The 23187-nt window shown below is 46.0% G+C and overlaps 1 protein-coding gene across 2 annotated transcripts in view; it reads right to left on the reverse strand.

Moving 5' to 3' along the window:
• kif9 (kinesin family member 9) overlaps positions 1 to 23187 on the reverse strand; it is a 233918-nt gene that overhangs the window by 209922 nt on the left and 809 nt on the right. For both annotated transcript variants that reach the window (XM_070894741.1, XM_070894730.1), the window contains exons 2-3: positions 6836 to 6937; positions 5034 to 5199 (exon numbers count right to left, since the gene is read on the reverse strand). In XM_070894741.1, the coding sequence (XP_070750842.1) occupies positions 5034 to 5199; positions 6836 to 6931 (262 nt within the window). In that variant the 5' untranslated portion in view covers positions 6932 to 6937. The remainder of the gene's footprint in view (positions 1 to 5033; positions 5200 to 6835; positions 6938 to 23187) is intronic.

Genomic DNA, 23187 nt, shown 5'->3' on the forward strand with positions numbered 1-23187 from the left:
ATGTGATTAGTGGTGTTCCACAGGGATCTGTGATGGGGTCTCAACTATTCACAATAATTATTAACGGCTTAGATGATGGCATAAAAAAAGTCATATACGCAAATTTGTTGACTGCACAAAGATAGGTGGCATTGTAGCTGGAAGCATAAAATTCAAAGGGATATTGATAGATTAAGTGAATGGGAAAAACTGTGTACAATGGATTTTAATGTAAGCAAATGTGAGGTCATCCACTTTGGACCTAAAAAGGATAGAACAGGGTACTTTCTAAATGGTGAAAAACTAAAAATAGTGGATGTCCAAAGAGATTTGGTTCAGGTACATAAATCATTAAAATGTCATGAACTGGTACAGAAAATAAAAAGGAATGCTGGTCTTTATATCTAGGAGGACTAGAGTACAAGGGGGTAAAAGTTATGCTGCAGCTATACAAAACACTGGTGAGTACTGTGAGCAGTTCTGAGCACCACACCTTAGGAAGGATATATTGGCCTTGGAGGGAGTGCAGCATAGGTTTACTAAAATGATACCCGGACTTCAGGGGTTAAGTTACGAGGAGAGATTACACAAATTAGGGTTGTGTTCCTTAGAATTTAGACGGTTAAGAGATGATCTGATCAAAGTCTACAGGATATTATTGGGAACAGATAGGGTAGACAGAGATAAACTATTTCCACTGGTTGGGGATGCTAGGACAAGGGGGCATTGTCTAAAAATTAGAGCCAGACCTTTCAGGACTGAAATTAGGAAACACTTCTACACACAAAGGCCGCGATCTCGCCAACCGTGGCGAGACTGGGATGCGTTGCGGGTGACAAAGACACTCCTCGCTCCAGCCCGCACTGTCTGAATAATCTTCTATGAAAGGGCTTGTTAAGCCCGCCCTGCGAGGTAACGGCCAATTAAAAGGAAGTCAGCCTAATAATGTCATCTGATGATGCGTCATCAGGTTTCCATAAAGGCACCATGTTGACATTCATTTTGACAGTTGTGCTGCCATCTGCTCTAAAGCATTGAGCTGTTGGAAACACTGACGAGCACTGCACAAAGGTGCACAGCTACACCCAGGCTCTCCCATGACTCCCACCATATGCTTATGGAGGGAGTCACAGCACATAGAGAGGTTCTCTTCCCTTCCAATGGATCCCCAGGAGATCAACACAGCCTGGTTGCACATTGCACAGGAGGGCACAAGCAGGGATGTTGTCAGGAGGACCTTGCTGTAGTGGCGCAAACTTTTCAATGATTACAGTAGATCACGAAACGTTACCACAAAGCCACACTCCAACTCATCCTGCTGTGCCACTCATCACATCCCCATCACTCTGCCTTCCCTATCCTACTCCTGCACATCCATACTCACACCAACTTACCTTACACCTCCACCCATCCCTCTCTATCTACATTATCACTCCCCCATCTCACTAGCCACCCCACATACTCACCCTATCCTGCCCAATCATTCAAACTAACAACACACAAGCGTAGAGACTTGGTGCTTTAGCAATTGTTCATGTAAAGTTTCTGGTAATGTGTTGTCAAGCATTGAAAACTTTATTTTCACCACTTTGCCTTCTTGGACAGGTTTATGTGCACCTTTGAAAGTGACTTAGTGAGTTCCAGTGAATGGTAAGACATAACTTCTTCCCCACCCCGCCTCCCCCCACCAATGGTGATGTGTGTGAAAGGAATGGTTTGGACATTGCAGGGATGCTTTGTGATGCTGGTATGGGGGTGGTGCCAACCTGGCCTATCATTTGGAAGTCAGGGTATACAGTGTTAAATGAAGCAAATCTGGACATGGTGAGGCCATTGCTGGTATCTCGGGCAGCAATGTGCATGGGTGATGATGTCTTGTGTCCAATGGAGCATCAGTTGATTGCAGAGAAGGTTGGTATGGATGTTAGTGTTGCTAGTGTGCCCAGTGATGCTGGTGTGCTGGTGTTGGGGCTAATCGTGTTGGGAATCTGTGGACTAAGGCAAGATTGTTTTCAAGGGCACCGATGCTGATGGAATAGATAGCAGGTAAGGTTGAGATGACAGAAGCAAGATTCTTCCAATGAGGGGACACCGATTAGAGAGTTTGTTCCAAACACTTACGAGCTGCATAAAGGTCAATCTGTCTTCTAAATGCAGTAAGCAACTGCTTCTAACCTTGGAAAATGAAGACCTCTGAATTGGGAGCTTTCATAGACCATTTGCAGCTGGCAGGTTAGTGAATCATTCGATGCTGACACAACACCCGACCTGCTTACCTGATTCGGATAATCGCGCTCCGGGAAGCTCATTAAAAACCTGGTAAAATGGTAACTACATGGTAAAATCCTGCTTAACTACCTTTTAACAAACTTTTAATTATCTAAATTGGCTGGCCCACCGCTTGGTGTCGGGTCTGTGAACCGCAGCCAGACCCGGCACTTTGGAAATTGACAAGAGGCGGGCTAAGAGCTGGATCCTACCCCGCTGTCAATCATGGTCATTTTGACAGTGGGCCCACCTTCAAACCCGCACTTGCAGAGCTGGTAAGATTCCGGCCAAAGGGTGAGAGAAGTTTGGAACTCTCTTCCACAAATGGCAATTGATGCTCGATCAATTTTTCGGTCCTTTGCGCTTCATTTTTCGTGGTAGTAATGGCGGCGCTGAGGTGTTCTGGGCAGGCAGTCAGCCTTCAGCACCACACGGAGGAGCTGCGCCGGTGTGCAACGTCCCTGGTTGCAACACTGGCATGCTGTTTGACTCCCGCCCCACCCATACGCCCCGTTGTATGCCCTGCAGTGACCACATGGGAAATCGAGCGGTTCTACCTATACCGACTGCAGAGAGGTCATTAATGTAGTCCTAAGGCAAGTGTGATTGTTTTTTCTTTTAATATTTTTGTGATTTATGTTGTGGTGGAGTGGGCTATGTATTGGGAATGTTTTTGAAGGTTTTTTTTTCCCCAGGCGTCTCTCGGAGAGCTCCAGGCCCGGCTCTTTAGCTCGGGATGTTCCTTGCCTCACTCTTCCTACCAAAATGAATCACTTCACACTTCTCTGCATCAAATTGCACCTGCCATGTGTCTGCCCATTTCACCAGTCTATGTACTCCTGAAGTCTGTTACGATCCCCCTCTTTGTTTACTACATTTCCAAGTTTCGTGTCATCTGCCAACTTTAAAATTATGTCATGTATACCTAAGTCATTAATATATGTCAAAAAGAGCAGTGTTCCCAATATTGACCCCGAGTGAACACAACTGTATACTTCCCTCCAGACTGAAAAATAACCGTTCACCACTATTCTCTGCTTTCTATCCCTTCGCCAATTTTGTATCCACATGGCCACTGTCCCTTTAATCCCTTGGGCTTTAATTTTACTAACAAGTCTATTTTGTATTAACCTGTTTTTTCCTCTTTACAGACTTGCTGCGTATTTCCATCATTTCCCACTCTAAAGTCAAGATTTGATCCACAATAAAGCTTCTACCGCACTGTTTCATGCCCATGCCAGGTAGAGCATGTGTTAGAAGTAGAGTAAAGCTCACTCAAAAATACAATGGCCCTGAAATTCCGGCCTCCCCACGTCCATACGGAGTTTCTACAGACCGAGGAAGGCACCGGAAAAGCCGGTTTTCAGCGCACAGTGCGCATGCTGGAGCTTAACAGACTGCACACATCTCGGGAGCGAGGACATTTACATGGGCAAGATTGCAGTATTTACCCATACCTTGCCCAGCAAATGTCCTCAAAACTCTTGGGCCTGATAAAAGCAGGCACATAGCCTACTTTTACAGGCGCAAGAGTTTTAAAACACACAAAAACATTGTAAAATAAAATTTTAAAAACACATTTTATTGTTAAAAACCCTCCCCACTACGGTAAGTTTATTTTAAACAATAATTAAATAAATTTTAAAAATAGGAAAAATATATATATTTTTTAAATACATAAGTAACTTTAATTTAAATTAATAAAAATATGTTGTGCATTTTTTCTATCTTTTATCATTGGTCATGTGTGTTTTGGAGGCTGTTTCTCATTCATAATAATGGGAACTCCAACTTATTGAGTTCCCATTACTATGAATGAGAATATACTATACCTGATTGACTGCCCAGAGTCATGTGACTCCAGCTCCAGGCCTGTGCACGTCCCGATGTGCATGCGCTGCGATGCGCAGTCGGGGGGTGCCTCCGGACCGGGATCTCGCGTGGACGCAGCAGCTTCAGGTAGGTGTGCTTCTTTTTTCTAGAATCCAGTCGAACGCCCGCGGGAAGGAGAAACTGGGATTTCTGGGCCATTATCAAAACTCCCAAGTCAGGAATAGCACTAGTTAATATGCAGAATCAAGTTCCTAACAGTGTTCCAACAATATACCTTATCTTCACAAAGCACATGTGTTCTTAATTGTTACTTATAGAGTACTTTTAATGTTAAAAAATCCCAAAACACTGCACAAGGTGAAGGAGCAAAGGTGGGCAGCAACAGGGGGATGAGTTAGAGGAACTGACCGAAGGCATGGTCAAAAAGGTAGGTTTTAAGGAATCTTTTGAAGATGGGGAGAGATGGAGCAAGGGCTTAGAGAGTATGGAGGACAGATAGCTGATAGCTCTGCCACTGATGGTGGAATAGAGGTTCTTATTGTTTATAGATCAGCGCTACAGTGATTTTAGCAACTGAGCTTTTGTAGAGTTGTCCTATCCACCTTTAGGGAAGTAACCAGCCTCCACTCAGAGCTCTGCTGATGGCACAGCCTAAAACAATAGCTCACCATACAAGGGCTTGTAGGCATGAATCTGCACCACATTGGAATTTCTAATAATCCATGTCATTCATAGTGGGTATTAGCAAAGTAGGGTGTCAAAAGACAGCAACTGCACTGCCAACTGCAACTTTACTTCAACGTTCACACATCAGAAACAGGTTACTCTTTCGGTGTCATCGGCAACAGGCTAAATCCCTTGCGAGGTCATCAACAAGAGCCTTAACCTTACTAAAATGCCCTGGGTTGAAATTCCGCAATATGTTCCCATCCAGAGGATTTAGACCTACGTACTGCTGAAGCCATTTATTGTGCTAGAGACCATATTTCTTGCGATGGCATTGTACACAACATCCTGCGGTGCATCGTGGAGAATCCCGTCTACTTTGAATGACCAGTCACAGTGTTGGTTGTTGACCACCTCCTTACGCTGATCTCGTCTGGTGTGAATTGTTATCGTCTGCAACGAGATATGTTAGACGTGAACTCAAATCATTTGAATAAATTTGAAAAATATATTCAAGCTAAAGCTTATACCGATAGATCATATCAACAAAGATGCTGTTTGTTTTACATTGGCTCGCAGGCAGGCCGACCAACTCTTTCATATGCAGTGGCAGACTTAAGTGTGAGGCAGCTTTGTATGGCTCAGTTGATAGTGCTGTTGTCTCTGGGTCAGAAAGTTGTCAGTTCAAGTTTGACACTGGGACTTGAACTCACAACTTCTGGGTTACTTTTTGGCTATTCCAGTAGTTCAAGTGAACATTAAAAACCCCATGGCACTAATAAAGAAAGAAGATGGAATTCTCCTTCAACTGCCAGAAACATCTGAACTCATTGCCGTTTGTAATACATGCTGTTGCCGAATAGCTGCTGTGCTTTTCAACATATTAATCACTACATTTCAAAATTGACCATGTGAAGCATTTTGAAGTTTTATATAAATGCAAGTGATAACTTAACTCAGGGTCACAACCTCGTGTATAGAATATGTCAATAATTGCCGATGTCCCTTGTGAGAATAAATACTATGGAAGTCTGGCCATCCCAGCATTCATAGCTGTAGTGAAAGTCCTCTATTACAACTATAGGGTCTTGGCAGTGTCCTGCAAGATGAGCTTTGGCTATTAACTTAGGTTACTCAATGAAAAACAAATCAGTGAATTCCTTCAGAAGACTAAATGGAAAAAAATGTGAGGGAAAAATTGGAGAGAAAAACAAATTTATTGGGGCACAAATATCATCATCTGATGAAAAATGGGACCATGACTGTTTTTATCTGTCGTTAACAAGCCAATAATTAGATTGTGTGATCAGGCCGCTTTGAAATGGGCAATTTCATTAGTGGATTGGTAATCACAGAAAAAAACCCAGTAGTTTGAAACAAAGTGTGTGCTAAGTGTAGCATGCTTGGGAGGAAGAGGTGACTTTGGACCTATGACTCCCAAAGCTCTCCACTATTAGGGGTTTTCTCACATCATATCTGGGTCTGTTGTAGATTAATTCATAGATATTAATTGCTATGATTAGTCAAAATTTCCATGACTGTATCACGTGACGACCAGGATGGTAGAATGTGAATTAGATGGACCATGCCATGGTCTTTTTTCATCTAGCAATTCCCATGTTCCCTTTCATTTTTTATTAAAAGAGGAATTTCACCCCTGAAATTTTAATGACAGTATATACCTGCTCTGAGCACTGTAAGAGAGGACGTGAATGAGCAATCCAAAGAACAGTTAATCAGCACCTAGATATCTGTACTTAATCCGTTCACCAGCTGATGAACCCAGTTAGATCCCATAACTGTGAGATTACAGAGCAGACATGTGTCGCAGTGACCCAGAACAGTGAAGTAACAGCACTACTGATTTAATACAGCTATTAGTAGTTAAATCTCCTGAAGTTGTAAATGTGAGAGCCTGGATTCTTTCGACAAGCCATTCGATCAGGGGAGGTGGGCAAGGCGTATGGTGACCTGATGCTCACTTTCCAGTCGGAGTTGATAGATACTACACTATGGGCCTTGGCTGTTCACCATGATGTTTCAATTTTAAAAGAAATACACAATGCTCCTTTGTATTGCTGTTTCTTACCTCATTGTCAGGGGAACAGTCAATCATATCTGCTGCAAAATCCGACGTTGCCCTGATTCTCACCAACACCTTCACACCATTGTTTTTGCTGCCCATTTTCAACTGAAAGTGAAATGAAGAACAGTTAGAGCACAATATATTAGATGACCCTTTTTTATCATGTGCCCATTTTCAACCCTCACCAAATGACTTATTTTCACATGTGAGGCCAGACAGTGAGTGGTTGGTAGGTTAATTGGTTGTGGGGATGTCAGAGTCGAACCCAATCCTGCCCTCACCCGATGGTAGCATTCAGTTGCTAGGTAGCAATCAGGAGAAGGACATCTAGCCAATTTCTCCAACTCCTAAATTCGGAGCACCCGCAATGCTATAAAGGCTTTGATCAATCAAGTCAGCACGTGTCAGGAAACAAACCTGAAACCTTCCAGATCTCTTTGACTGGCGTATTTACTGCCTCAAACAGCTACGCTTTTGGGGAAGGCCTCAGGTGCATCTCTGGAGAGGTAGAAACATAGAAAATAGGTGCAGGAGCAGACCATTCGGCCCTTCGAGCCTGCACCTCCATTCAATATGATCATGGCTGATCATGCAACTTCAGTACCCCACTCCTGCTTTCTCTCCCAGCCCCTTGATCCCCTTAGCCATAAGGGCCACATCGAACTCCCTCTTGAATATATCCAACAAACTGGACTCAACAACTTTCAGTGGTAGAGAATTCCACAGGTTCATAACTCTCTGGGTGAAAAAGTTTCTCCTCATCTCAGTCCTATATGGCTTACCCCTTATCCTGAGACTGTGACCCCTGGTTCTGGACATCCCCAACGTCGGGAACATTCTTCCTGCATCTAACCTGTCCAGCCCCGTTATAATTTTATATGTTTCTATGAGATCCCCTCTCATTCTTCTAAATTCCAGTGAGTATAAGCCGAGCCGATCCAGTCTTTCTTCATATGTTAGTCCTGCCATCCCGGGAATTAGTCTGGTGAACCTTCGCTGCACTCCCTCAATAGCAAGCACGTTCTTCCTCAGATTAGGAGACCAAAACTGCACACAATACTCAAGGTGTGGTTTCACCAAGGCCCTGTACAACTGTAGTAAGACCTCCCTGCACCTATACTCAAATCCTTTCACGATGAAGGCCAACATGCCATTTGCTTTCTTTACTGCCTGCTGTACCTGCATGCCAACCTTCAATGACTGATGTACCATGGCACCCAGGTCTCGTTGCGCCTCCCCTTTTACTAATCTGTCATCATTCAGATAATAATCTGCCTTCCTATTTTTGCCACCAAAGTGGATAACCTCACATTTATCCACATTATACTGCATCTGCCATGCATTTGCCCATTCACCTAACCTGTCCAAGTCACCCTGCAGCCTCTTAGCATCCTCCTCACAGCTCACACTGCCACCCAGCTTAATGTCATCTGCAAACTTGGAGATATTACATTCAATTCCTAAAATTAAACTCTATGTTGACAAGAATGCATTGGCGAATTGTGCCACACAAAGCGGTAATGCCGGTTTGTTGAACCAACCCTCCCTGGTGCCAACAAGTTCTTTCTTGTTTTAAATAAGTTATAGGTTTAAACTGGAACCACCAATCACAAAAAACAAATAGCCAACTGTATGAATAGAAACTGCCATTCATTCCAACATATAGAACATCAACATAAAGTATGGAATGGTCAGTACATTCCAACAATACCCTAACACTTCTAACGGAACTCAATAAATGAGAAAATGCGTCTCCTCTCTGCTCCCAGAGCAGTCCAGACGCAATGTCAAAGGGAATATGTTGTTGGAATCTCCCCATGCCCCATGGAGGTTTCTCATCCTCAGCCCAACATTGTCTTCCTCATATAATCATAGATCAGTTACAGCACAGAAAGAGGCCATTCGCCCGTCAAGCCAGTGCTGGCTCTCTGAAAGAGCACTTCAGTCAGTCCTACTCCCCCGCCCTTTCCCTGTAGCCCTGCAATTTATTTTCTTTCAGATTTCCTTTTGAAAGCCACGATTAAGTCTGCCTCCAACACCCTTTCAGGCAGTGCATTCCAGAGCCTAATCACTCGCTGCATAAAAAGGTTTTCCCTCATGTCACCTTTGGTTCTTCTGCCAATCACCTAAATCTGTGTCCTCTGGTTCTTGACCCTTCCACCAATGGGAACAGTTTCTCTGTATCAACTCTGTCTAGACCCCTCATGATTCTGAACACCTCTAGCAAATCTCCTCTCAATCTTCTCTGCTCTAACAAGAACAATCTGAGCTTTTTTAGTCTATCTGGGCCCAAGTTTCCACATGATTTGCGCCTGATTTTTAGGAGCAACTGGTGGAGAACGGACTATCTTAGAAATCGCAATTCTCCACATTTTTTTTTCTGCAGTTCTAGTCAGGTAGAACAGTTCTACTTTGGAACAGAATTTTTTCTTCAAAAGGGGGCGTGTCCGGCCACTGACGCCTGATTTGAAAGTTTCCACAGTGAAAACGTACTCCAAACTAAAGTAGAATGGAGCAAGTGAAGATTTTTGTAGAACTGAAAAAACCTGTTCTACACATTAAAAAATCAGGCGCAGGTTACAAATTAGGCGTCCAGAATGAGGTGGTGGGGGAGGGGGGGAAGGGAAGTCATTAAATTCTATAATAAATCCTTATTTATACTTATACAAATATTATACAAATAAATTCAACCTGAATAAACATTTATAAGCAAAGAAAAGATTAAATAAACCATCTTCCTACCTGTGTGAAAGTGCTTCAGGCAGGCCTTTCGGGACCGAAGGCTGAACGGGCCAACCCGAGACTTCGGGCAGGGCCCGTCCCCAGCACCAGATTTACAGGTAGGTGGCGTTGGGTTGGGTCGGGTCGGGGAGGTTCGGGGCGGGGGAGGGAGGGGGGAGGTCAGGTCGGATCCAGTCTGGGAGCGGGAGTCGGGTCGGGTCAGGTCCAGTGGGGGGGGGGGCGGGAGCGCGGGTCGGGTCGGGTCCAGTCGGGGGGGCGGGGAGCGGGAACAGGTGCGCGGGTCGGGTCCAGTCGGGGAGCGGGAACAGGAGCGCGGGTCGGGTCGGGTCGGGTCCAGTCGGGGAGCGGGAACAGGAGCGCGGGTCGGGTCGGGTCGGGTCGGGTCCAGTCGTGGGTGGGGGGAGTGGGAACAGGAGCTCGGGTCGGGTCGGGTCCAGTCGGGGGGGCGGGGAGCGGGAACAGGAGCGCGGGTCGGGTCCAGTCGGGGAGGCGGGAAGCGGGAACAGGTGCGCAGGTCGGGTCGGGTCCAGTCGGGGAGGCGGGGAGCGGGAACAGGAGCACAGGTCGGGTCCAGTCGGGGGGGCGGGGAGCGGGAACAGGAGCGTGGGTCTGGTCCAGTCGGGGAGGCGGGGAGCGGGAACAGGAGCGCGGGTCGGGTCGGGTCCAGTCGGGGAGGCGGGGAGCGGGAACAGGAGCTCGGGTCGGGTCGGGTCCAGTCGGGGGGGCGGGGAGCGGGAACAGGAGCGTGGGTCGGGTCGGGACGGGTCCAGTCTGGGGGTGGGGCGGAGCGGGAACAGGAGCGCGGGTCGGGTCGGGTCCAGTCGGGGGGGGGCGGCGGGTGTCGGGTCTGGTCGGGGGGGGGGGGGGGGGGGGCGGAAGGGGGGGGAAGCAGGAGCTGGCCATGGGAGGAGCCTTATTCATGCAGCCCCAGTGAGGCCATTCGGCCAGGGCTAGGGGCTGCGTGCTTCGGGTCCCTCCCACACAGTTCGGTGCCTGGAGCTACTGCACTTGCATGCCCACTGTAGCGCGCATGTGCAGAGGTCCCGGCACTGTTTTCAGCGCAGGGACCTGGCTCCGCCCCCCTACAGCTCGTGCTGGCTGCGCCGAGGGCCAGAGGACCTGTAGGTAGGTGGAGAATACGGAGGATTTTTTTAGGCGCACTTTGTGGCGTGAAAAACGGGCGTCCAGGTCGGGACTGCGCCGTTCTAGGCGCGTGTGGAAACTTGGGCCCTCTATAACTGAAGTCCCTCATCCCTGGAACCATTCTTGTTAACTTTTTCTGCACCCTATCTAAAGCCTTCACATCCTTCGAAAGTGCCCTGCCCAGAATTGGACACAATACTCCAGTTGAGGCCGAACCAGTGATTTATAAAGGTTCATCGTAACATTTGTGCTTTTGTACTCTCTGTCTCTATTTATGAAGCCCAGGATCCCATATGCTTTTTTAACCACTTACTCAACCTGCCCTGCCATCTTCAACAATTTGTGCACATATATCACCAGGTCTCTCTGTACAACTGCAGTAAGACCTCCCTGCTCCTATACTCAAATCCCCTAGCTATGAAGGCCAACATAGCATTTGCCTTCTTCATCGCCTGCTGTACCTGACTTTCAATGACTGATGAACCATGACACCCAGGAGTATAATGTTGGAAAGTGCGAGGACATGCACTTTGGCAGAAAAAAATCAAAGAGCAAGTTATTATTTAAATGGAAAAAGATTGCAAAGTGCTGCAGTAGAGCAGGACCTCGGGGTACCTGTGCATGAAAGGATAGTATTATGCTCATAATAAAGGATGAAACTGGGTACTGTATGCAATGAGTAAGTGTGACCTTAGCTCCTTTAATTAGACTCCAGAGTGCAGGTACAGCATGGGAGGCCTGCTTATATACAGTGCTCCCAAGGGATGCTGGGATCCCTTGGGACTCCAATCGGTAGGCCCTCTGGTGGTGGTGTGATACAGGTTGCCAAGGGTTTAATATATAACATCTCTCCCTCGTAAAGTAAATGGTACACTTATTTACAGGTTGAGATGATCTGGGGCTTTTCGCTCCCTTGTCAATCGTCTCAGTACAAATTTAGGTGTGGGTGAGTTGGTTGGTTCTTCACTGGGCTGCTGGGCAGCTGGTCTTGCCAGGCTGCTGGGGATGGTGAGTTTGGCTTCGTCGTCAACCGGGATGTCGGTTGCCACTTGTGTGTGTGTTGGAGGGTCGAAGTTGGTGGTGTCCTCTTCGGCTCGTAGCGGTTAGTGAACCGCAATTTGGTTTGGTCCAAATGCTTTCTGCACGTTAGTCCATTGGCCAATTTGACCTGAAACACCCTTCTCCCATCTTTGGCTATGACCGTGCCAGCAAACCATTTGGGACCATGTCCATGATTGAGTACAAACACAGGGTCATTGACCTTGATATCGCGTGACAAGTTTGCGCAATCATGGTACATGCTTTGTTGATGCCGCCTGCCCTCGACGTGATCATGGAGGTCAGGGTGGACCTTGTTTTGAGCGCCTTTTTCATGAGCAGCTCAGCTGGGGGAACCCCGGTGAACGAGTGGGGTCTGGTGCAGTAGCTGAGCAGAACTCGGGTATGCAGGGAGCCTTCCGACATGCGTTTCAAGCTTTGCTTGATGGTTTGAACTGCCCGTTCAGCACTGGTGAAACACAGCCCATTGTCGCTGACTAGGACATCAGGCAGGACGTGTGTGGCAAACATGGCTCATAGGTTTTCGATGGTGTATTACACATTCAATCCATTTTGAATAAGCATCCACAACAACCAAGAACATTTTGCCTAGAAATGGGCCCACATATTCAACGTGGATCCTCGGCCATGCTTTGGAGGGCCACGACCACAAACTTAGCGGTGTCTCTCTGGGTGCATTGCTCAGTTGAGAGCAAGTGTTGCACTGGCGCATGCGTGACTCTAAGTCTGAGTCAATGCTCGGCCACCACACATGGGATCTAGCTATGGCTTTCATCATTGAATGCCTGGGTGGGTGCTGTGTAGGTCGGGTATTAACGTTTCTCTGCCTTTCTTGGGCAAGACCACGCGATTACCCCACAAAAGACAATCCGCCTGTAAGGACATTTCGTCTTTGCGCCTGTGGAATGGCTTAATCTCTTCCTGCAACTCCACTTTGATGCTGGACCAGCTCCCATGGAGGACACAGTTTTTTTACGAGGGACAGTAAAGGATCCTGGCTGGTCCAGGTCCTGATCTGGCGGGCCGTAACGGGTCACTTTTCGTTTTCGAATGCATCCATCATCATGAGCAAGTCTGCAGGCTGTGCCATTTCCACTCCAGTGGTGGGCAATGGTAGCCGACTGAGAGCATCAACGCATTTCTCTATGCCCGGTCTGTGGCGGATTACATAGTTGTATGCCGACAGCGTGAGTGCCCATCTTTGGATGCAGGCAGAGGCATTGGGGTTAATCACTTTGCTCTCTGAGAATAGCGATATGAGCGGCTTATGGTCAGTTTCCAGCTCAAACTGGAGACCAAACAAATACTGGTAAATTTTTTTCACCCCGTAAACGCACGGCAGAGCTACTTTTCCAATCATGCTGTAGGCCCTTTCGGCCTTGGACAGACTCCCGGACGCATAGGCGACCGGTTGCAAGATCCCCGATTCATTAGCTGTTGTAACACATATCCCGTATGACGACGCATCGCAAGCTAGCACTAATCGTTTATATGGGCTATACAGAACAAGCAGTTTATTTGAGCAGAACAGATTTCTGGCTTTCTCAAAGGCAGCCTCTTGTGAATTCCCCCATACCCAGTCATCTCCCTTACGTACCTGCACATGTAGGGGTTCTCGCAAGGTGCTTAACCCAGGTAGGAAATTACCGAAACAGTTGAGGAGTCCCAGGAACGACCGCAGCTCCATCACATTCTGTGTTCTCGGCGCGTTCTTGATGGCCTCCGTCTGACAACGTCTGCTGCGGTTCTTCCGCCCAAGAACTCGACCTCTGGTGCCAGGAAAACACACTTCAAGCGTTTCAACCTGAGTCCCACGCGATCTAGCCAACTTAGAACCTCTTCCAGATTCTTCAAGTGTTCGATAATGTCCCGACCTGTGACCAATATGTCATCCTGGAAAACCACGGTGTGTGGAACCGACTTTAGCAGGCTCGCCATGTTCCGTTGGAAAATTGCCGTGGTCGAACGGATCCCGAACGGACATCTGTTATAGATGAACAGACCTTTGTGCGTGTTGATGCAGGTGAGGCCTTTCAAAGATTCCTCCAGCTCCTGCGTCATGTCGGCTGAGGTCAGATCCAACTTGGTGAACGTCTTTCCTCCAGCCAGGGTCGCAAATAGGTCATCTGCCTTGGGTAGCGGGTACTGGTCCTGCAGCGAAAAACGGTTAATCATTACTTTATAGTCCCCACAAATTCTGACCGTGCTTTCACTTTTGAGAACCGGGACAATCGGACTGGCCCACTCGTTGAATTCCACTGGCGCGATAATGCCTTCTCGCTGCAGCTTGTCCAGCTCAATTTCCACTTTCTCTCGCATCATATACGGTACCGCACGTGCTTTGTGGTGGATGGGTCGTGTACCGGGAACCAAGTGGATCTGCACTTTCGCCCCCGAGAAACTTCCAATGCCTGGCTCGAACAACGATGGAAATCTGCTCAGGACCTGGGCACATGAGGCGTCATTGATGGACGAAAGCACTCAGATGTCGTCCCAGTTCCAGCGGATTTTTCCCAGCCTGCTTTTGCCGTACAGTGTGGGGCCATCACCTGGCACGATCCATAGTGGGAGTTCATGCACTGCTCCATCATAGGAGACTTTGACTTCTGCGCTGTCAATTACAGTTCTTAGCTTGGTGTGAATGGGGCTGAGCTTGGGCCTGTGTGCCTTGTTGCACCACAGCCTGTCGAAATCCTTTTTGCTCATTATGGATTGACTCGCACCTGTATCCAGTTCCAGGGATACTGGAATTCCGTCCAGTTCAACTTTTAACACAATCGGTGGACATTTCGTGGTGAAGGTGTGCACCCCGTACTCTTCTGCCTCTTTGGTTCGAGTCTCGTTCAGCCTGATCCACCATGGATCGATCTTCCTCTGCAACGTGGTGGTTTGCAGGGTTTGCAGCTTGCCTGCAATTCACTGGAGGTGTCCCATTGTTCTGCAGCTGTTGCACGCATAGTGCTTGAAGTGGCATTGATGGGCCTGATGATCACCTCCACAATGCCAACAAGGTGTTAACTGCCTTGCATTAAGAATTGATGGCGGACTCTGGGTCATCTGAGGTCGTGCAGCAGCCGGCGTGTACGCTCTGCCATGTATATTCCTGCTCGAAAACGACGTTACTTTGTGCACAGTACCAGCCGAAAACTCTTTATGCTGCAAAATTTGTTTGGTGTTACCGCTGGTGGACATAAATGCCTGGGCTATAGTTATGGCTTTGCTCAGATTCGGTGTTTCAACAATCAAAAGTTTGCGAAGGATTACCTCGTTTGCATTAAGATGGCCAATGCTAAGCACAAAAAAGTCTCTTCGCATTTATTCAAGGAATCCATTAAATTCGCAATGTCCTGCAAGACACCTTAGTTTGGTGATGTAGCTCGCCACTTCCTGGCCCTCCGACCGTTGACAGGTGTAGAACCAATACCTCGCCATCAAAACACTTTCCTTCGGATTTAGGTGCTCCCGGACCAGCGTACACAATTCTTCATATGATTTGGTTGTTGGTTTTACCGGAGCTAGAAGATTCTTCATGAAGCCATAGGTTATTGTCCCACAGACGGTAAGGGGGATCGCCCCTTCGTTTGGCAGCGTTCTCGTCCCCTTCCAGCTCGTTGGCCACAAAGTATTGGTCGAGTCTCTCCATGAATGCCCCCCATCGTCCCCTTCTGAGAACTTCTCCAGGATACCAACAGTTCTTTGCATTTTCGCGCGGTTGTTCGTTACCTCGTCACCAATTATTATGCTCATAATAAAGGATGAAACTGAGTACTGTATGCAATGAGTAAGTGTGACCTTAGTTGCTATAATTGGACTCCAGCGTGGGAGGCCTGCTTATATACAGTGCTCCCAAGGGATGCTGGGATCCCTTGGGACGCCAACAGGTAGGCCTCTGGTGGTGTGATACAGGTTGCCATGGGTTAAATACATAACAGATAGTTTGCAGGTACAGCAAGTGATCAGGAAGGCCAATGGTATCTTGGCCTTTATTGCTGAGGGGATGGAGTGTAAAAGCAGGGAAGTCTTGCGTGCAGTTTTGGTTTCCATATTTACAAAAGAACATACTTGCTTTGAAGGCAGTTCAGAGAAGGTTCACCAGGTTGATTCCGGGGATGAGGGGTTGACTTATGAGGAATGGTTGAGTAGGTTGTGCCTCTACTCACTGGAATTCAGGTTTGATCTTCTCGAAACAAATAAGATTATGAAGCGGCTTGACAAGGTGGATGCAGAGAGGATGCTTCCACTGATAGGGGAGACTAGAACAAGAGGGCATGATAGAAACATAAAACATAGAAAATAGGTGCAGGAGTAGGCCATTCGGTCCTTCGAGCCTGCACCACCATTCAATAAGATCATGGCTGATCATTCATCTCAGTACCCCTTTCCTGCTTTCTCTCCATACCCCTTGATCCCTTTAGCTGCAAGGGCCATATCTAACTCCCTCTTGAGTATATCCAATGAGATGGCATAAACAACTCTCTGCGGTAGGGACATTCTTTCAGCATCTAACCTGTCCAGTCCTGTCAGAATTTTATATGTTTCTATGAGATCCCCTCTCATCCTTCGAAACTCCAGTGAATACAGGCCCAGTCGATCCAATCTCTCCTCATATGTCAGTCCTGCCATCCCGGGAATCAGTCTGGTGAACCTTCGCTGCACTCCCTCAATAGCAAGAACGTCCTTCCTCAGATTAGGAGTCCAAAACTGAACACAATATTCCAGGTGAGGCCTCACCAAGGCCCTGTACAACTGCAGTAAGACCTCCCTGCTCCTATACTCAAATCCCCTAGCTGTGAAGGCCAACATACCATTTGCCTTCTTCACCGCCTGCTGTACCTGCATGCCAGCTTTCAATGACTGATGTACCATGACATCCAGGTCTCGTTGCACCTCCCCTTTTCCTAATCTGCCGCCATACAGACAATATTCTGCCTTCGTGTTTTTACCCCCAAAGTGGATAACCTCACATTTATTCACATCATACTGCATCTGCCATGCATTTGCCCACTCACCTAACCTGTCCAAGTCACCCTGCAGCCTCTTCCGCCACCCAGCTTAGTGTCATTCGCAAACTTGGACATATTACAATCAATTCCTTCATCTAAATCTTTAATGTATATTGTAAATAGCTGGGGTCCCAGCACTGAGCCCTGCGGCACCCCACTAGTCACTGCCTACCATTCTGAAAAGGACCCGTTTATCTCGCTCTCTGCTTCCTGTCTGCCAACGAGTTCTCTATCCAAGTCAGTCTATGACCCCCAATACCATGTGCTTTAATTTTGCACACCAATCTCTTTTGTGGGACCTTGTCAAAAGCCTTTTGTAAGTCCAAATAAACCACATCCACTGTTTCTCCCTTGTCCACTCTACTAGTTACATCCTCAAAAAATTCCAGAAGATTTGTCAAGCATGATTTCCTTTTCATAAATCCATGTTGACTTGGACCGATCCGGTCACTGCTTTCCAAATGCACTGCTATTTCATCTTTAATAGTTGATTCCAACATTTTCCCCACTACTGATGTCAGGCTAACCGGTCTATAATTCCCCGTTTTCACTCTCCCTCCTTTTTTAAAAAGTGGGGTTACATTAGCTAACTTCCAGTCTAGAAGAACTGATCCAGAGTCGATAGACTGTTGGAAAATGATCACCAATGCATCCACTATTTCTAGGGCCATTTCCTTAAGTTCTCTGGAATGTAGACCTTCATGCCCCGGGGATTTATCAGCCTTCAATCCCATCAATTTCCCGAACACAATTTCACGATTAATAAGGATTTCCTTCAGTTCCTCCTTCTCACTAGACCCTCGGTCCCCTAGTATTTCCAGAAGGTTAGTTGTGTCTTCCTTCATGAGGACAGAACCAATGTATTTGTTCAACTGGTCTGCCATTTCTTTGTTCCCCATTATAAATTCATCTGAATCTGACTGCAAGGGACCTACGTTTGTCTTCACTAATCTTTTTCTCTTAACATATCTATAGAAGCTTTTGCAGTCAGTTTTTATGTTCCCTGCAAGCTTCCTCTCATACTCTATTCCCCCCTCCTAATTAGACCCTTTGTCCTCCTCTGCTGAATTCTAAATTTCTCCCAATCCTCAGATTTGCTGCTTTATCAGGCCAATTTATATGCCTCTTCCTTGGATTTAACACTATCCTTAAGTTCCCTTGTTAACCATGGTTGAGCCACCTTCCCTGTTTTATTTTTACTCCAGACAGGGATGTACAATTGTTGAAGTTCATCCATGTGATCTTTAAATGTCTGCCATTGCCTATCCACCGTCAACCCTTTAAGTATCATTCGCCAGTCTATTCTAGTCAATTCACGTCTCATACCATCGAAGTTGCCTTTCCTTAAGTTCAGGACCCTAGTTTCTGAATTAACTGTGTCACTCTCCATCTTAATAAAGAATTCTACCATATTATGGTCACTCTTCCCCAAGGGGCCTCGCACAACAAGATTGCTAATTAGTCCTTTCTCATTACACATCACCCAGTCTAGGATGGCCAGCCCTCTAGTTGGTTCCTCAACATATTGGTCCAGAAAACCATCCCTAATACACTCCAGAAAATCCTCCTCCACCGCATTGCTACCAGTTTGGTTAGCCCAATCTATATGCAGATTAAAGTCGCCCATGATAACTGCTGTACCTTTATTGCACACATCCCTAATTTCTTGTTTGATGCTGTCCCCAACCTCACGACTACTGTTTGGTGGTCTGTACACAACTACCACTAGTGTTTTCTGCCATTTGGTATGCCGTAGCTCCACCCATACCAATTCCACATCATCCAAGCTAATGTCCTTCCTTACTATTGCGTTAATTTCCTCTTTAACAAGCAATGCCACCCCACCTCCTTTTCCTTTCTGTCTATCCTTTCTGAATGTTGAATAACCCTGGATGTTGAGTTCCCAGCCTTGGTCACCCTGGAGCCATGTCTCCGTGATGCCAATTATATCATATTCGTTAATTGCTGCCTGCGCAGTTAAATCGGCCACCTTATTACGAATACTCCTCGCATTGAGGCACAGAGCCTTCAGGCTTGTCTTTTTAACACACTTTGCACCTTTAGAATTTTGCTGTAATGTGGCCCATTTTGATTTTTGCCTTGGGTTTCTCTGCCCTCCACTTTTACTTTTCTTCTTTATATCTTTTGCTTCTGCCCCCATTCTACTTCCCTGTTTCTCTGCATAGATTCCCAACCCCCGCCATATTAGTTTAACCCCTTCCCAACAGCACTAGCTTAGAATGATCTTAGAATAAGGGGCCGCCCATTTAAAACAGAGATAAGGAGAAATTTCTTCTCTCAGAAGGTTGCAAATCTGTGGAATTCGCTGCCTCAGAGAGCTGTGGAAGCTGGGACATTGAAGAAATTTAAGACATAAATAGACAGTTTCTTAAACGATAAGGAGATGAGGGATTATGGGGACCAGGCGGGGAAGTGGAGCCGAGTCCATGATCAGATCAGCCATGATCTTATTGAATGGTGGAGCAGGCTCGGGGGACCGTATGGTCTACTCCTGTTCCTATTTCTTATGTTCTGTTAAAAACTCTCGGGGTTGAAGGTAATATATTAGCATGGATAGAGGATTGGATAACGAACAGAAAACAGAGAGTCAGAATAAATGGTTCATTCTCGGGTTGGCAATCAGTAACTTGTGGTGTGCTGCAGGGATCAGTGCTGGGACCCCAACTATTTGCAATCTATATTGACGACTTGGAAAAAGGGACCGAGTGTAACGTAGCCAAGTTTACTGATGATACAAAGATGGAAGGAAAAGCAATGTGTGAGGAGGACACAAATAATCTGCAAAGGGATATAGACAGGCTAAGTGAGTGGTGAAAAACTTGGCAGATGGAGTATAATGTGGAAAAATGTGAGGTTATCCACTTTGACAGAAATAATAGAAAAGCAAATTACAATTTAAATGGAGAAAAATTGCAAAGTGCTGCAGTACAGAGGGACCTGGGGGTCCTTGTGCATGAAACACAAAAAGTTAGTATGCAGGTACAGTAAGTAATCAGGAAGGCAAATGGAATGTTGGCCTTTATTGCAAGGGGGGATCGAGTATAAAAGCAGAGAAGTCCTGCTACAACTGTACAGGGTTTTAGTACGGCCACACCTGGAGTACTGCGTACACTTTTGGTCTCTATATTTAAGGGAGGATATACTTGCATTGGAGGCTGTTCAGAGAAGGTTCACTAGGTTGATTCCAGAGATGAGGGGGTTGACTTATGAAGATAGGTTGAGTAGGTTGGGTCTATACTCATTGGAGTCCAGAAGAATGAGAGGTGATCTTTTTGAAACATATAAGATAATGAGGGGGTTCAACAAGGTGGATGCAGAGAGGATATTCCCACTCATAGGGAACTAGAGGACACAGTCTCAGAATAAGGGGCCGTCCATTTAAAACTAAGATGAGGAGAAATTTCTTCTCTCAGAGGGTTGTAAATCTATGAAATTCTCTGCCACAGTGAGCTGTGGAGGCTGGGTCATTGAATATATTTAAGGCGGAGATAGATAGATTTTTGAGCGATAAGGGAATAAAGGGTTATGGGGGCAGGGAAGGGGAGCCAAGTCGATGATCAGATCAGCCATGATCTTATTGAATGGCGGAGCAGGCTCGAAGGGTCAAATGGCCTGCTCTTGCTCCTATTTCTTATGTTCTTACGTGTCATTTCTCTGCAAATTTGTTCCTTGATATCCTTCCCACTAGTTGGCGGCCGAAAGAATACACCTAGTCGTGCAATGGCACCTCAATTATTTCTTAACTCTAATCAAATAGATTCTGTCCTTGACCCTTCCAGGACATCCTCTCTCTCCAGCACTGTAACATTCTCCTTAACCAATATTGCCACTCACCTCCTTTTTTTCCTTCCTTATCGTTCCGAACACCTTATATCCAGGAATATTTAATATCCAATCCTGCCTTTTTTGAGCCAAGTCTCTGTTATCGCTACAACATCATATTCTCATGTGGCTATTTGTGCTTGCAGCTCACTAACCTTATTTACCACGCTTCATGCGTTTACACACATGCACTGTAAGCCTCGCTTAGACCTTCTTTGTATTCTCTCTTAGTCTGACCCCACCTAATATCTTCCTAATTATTACTCTCATGCTATCTGTTCCCTCCCAATCCTTTATGCATTTGTATTTCCCTTCTAATGGTACATCCTGGTGCCCATTCCCCTGCCAAATTAGTTTAAACCCTTCCCAACAGCACAAGCAACCCACCCCCCACCCTAAGAGGATATTGGTCCTGGCTCTGTTGAGGTGCAACCCATCTAGCCTAGACAGATCTTACCTCCTCCAAAACCAGTGTTCCAGAAATCTAAAGCCATCCCTCCTGCACCATTTCTCTAGCCACACATTAATCTGCTCTATCCTCCTATTTCTATACTCACTAGCTCGTAATACGAGGTGTTATTTGGAGGTTACTACCTTTGAGGTCCTACTTTTTAATCTCTTTCGTAGCTCCTTAAAGTCTGCTTGCAGGATCTCATCCCTCTTTCTACCTATGTTGTTAATACCGGTATGGACCAAAACCTCGAGCTGTTCACCCTCTTCCCTCAGAATGTTCTCTCATCTGTTCCCAAATTGATTAGTACAATCTCAGTCAAGGACTGTGTTCACCCAATGGTAGTATATAATGGCTCATGACAGTGAAATCCTGACTTAAATCTGCTGTCAACAGGTACGAGGAGGTGAAGGTAGGTCTGCCATTTTTCTACACTGAGAATAGGACACACCTATTCGGTCGATTCCACACCAGCCCTTATAGCTGGATAAATAAACAATCTAAAGAACAGTTAATCAGTACCCACTCCTGTACTTAATCAGTTTACCGAACGATAAACCCAGTTAGAATAGAAAAGTAAATTATATTTTAAATGGAGAAAAATTGCAAAGTGCTGCAGTACAGAGGGACCTGGGGGTCCTTGTGCATGAAACACAAATCGTTAGTATGCAGGTACAGCAAGTAATCAGGAAGGCAAATGGAATGTTGGCCTTTATTGTAAGGGAGATAGAGTATAAAAGCAGAGAAGTCCTGCTACAACTGTACAGAGTATTGGTGAGGCCACACTTGGAGTACTGCGTACACTTTTGGTCTCTGTATTTAATACATGCATTGGAGGCAGTTCAAAGAAGGTTCACTAGGTTGATTCTGGAGATGAGGGAGTTGACTTATGAAGATAGGTTGAGTCGGTTGGGCAGGTTGGGCCTGTACTCATTGGAGTTCAGAAGAATGAGAGGTGATGTTATTGAAACATATAAGATAATGAGGGGGCTCGTCAAGGTGGATGCAGTGAGGATATTTCCACTCATAGGGGAAACTAGAACTAGGGAGCATAGTCTCAGAATAAGGGGCCACCCATTTAAAACTGAGTTAAGGAGTAATTTATTCTCTGAGGGTTGTAAATCTATGGAATTCTCTGGCCCAGAGAGCTGTGGTCATTGAATATATTTAAGCGGAGATAGACAGATTTTTAAGCGATGCAAATAAAGGGTTATGGGGAGCGGGCAGGGAACTGGAGCTGAATCCATGATCAGATCAGCCATGATCTTATTAAATGGCGGAGCAAACTCGAGGGGCCAAATGGCCTACTTCTGCTCCTATTTTTTATGTTATGAGTAATAATTCTGAAGTTGTTAATATGAGAAACTGGACTGTACTGACAAGCCATTCAACCACAGAAGGCACTGTCTTACCAGAGTTCTAAAGCTAGCATTTATTAGAGGCTTAATAGCAAACCTGACCTGTCATTAGCATCAGATGGTGGCTTTGCCGGTCATGGAATTTTAAAATTGCTAAATATCAGAAGCTGCAATCAGGAATTCTATCAAGATCCCATTTTTAAAAACTTACTAAAAAGTAGTAAAACTATCAGCCTTTCTCTAGGTGCCAACCTTGGCTCAATAGTCGCACTCCTAACTCTAAGTCAGATTGTGGCTTGGGTTCAAGCCGCACTCCAGGGACCTGAGTACATAATTTTAACTGACATTTCAGGACAATACTGAGGAAATGCTGTACTGTCATACATGCCATCTTTTGAATGAGATGATAAACTGAGGTATCGTCTGACCTCTCAAGCGGATGTAATCCTACGGCACTATTCGAAAAAGAGGAGAGTTTGCCTGGTCTTGTGGTCAATGTTTATTCCTCAACCAACCTCACGAAACAAAAAGATTATCTGATCATATATCTATCTCAATACTGCTTGTGGGACCTTGCTGTGCACAAATTTTGGCTGCTGCGTTTCCTATGTTACAACAGCAACTACACTTCAAAAGTACTTCAATGGCTGTGAATTGACTTGGAATATCGCGAAAGGTGCTATATAAATGTAAATTCTTTCTTTCCCAAATTTCTCCTCTCTTGAAGACGTTGATCATTTGCTGGGGAATGGGGTC

This window comes from Pristiophorus japonicus, chromosome 1 (genome assembly GCF_044704955.1).
Source record: "Pristiophorus japonicus isolate sPriJap1 chromosome 1, sPriJap1.hap1, whole genome shotgun sequence".
NCBI lineage: Eukaryota > Metazoa > Chordata > Chondrichthyes > Pristiophoridae > Pristiophorus > Pristiophorus japonicus.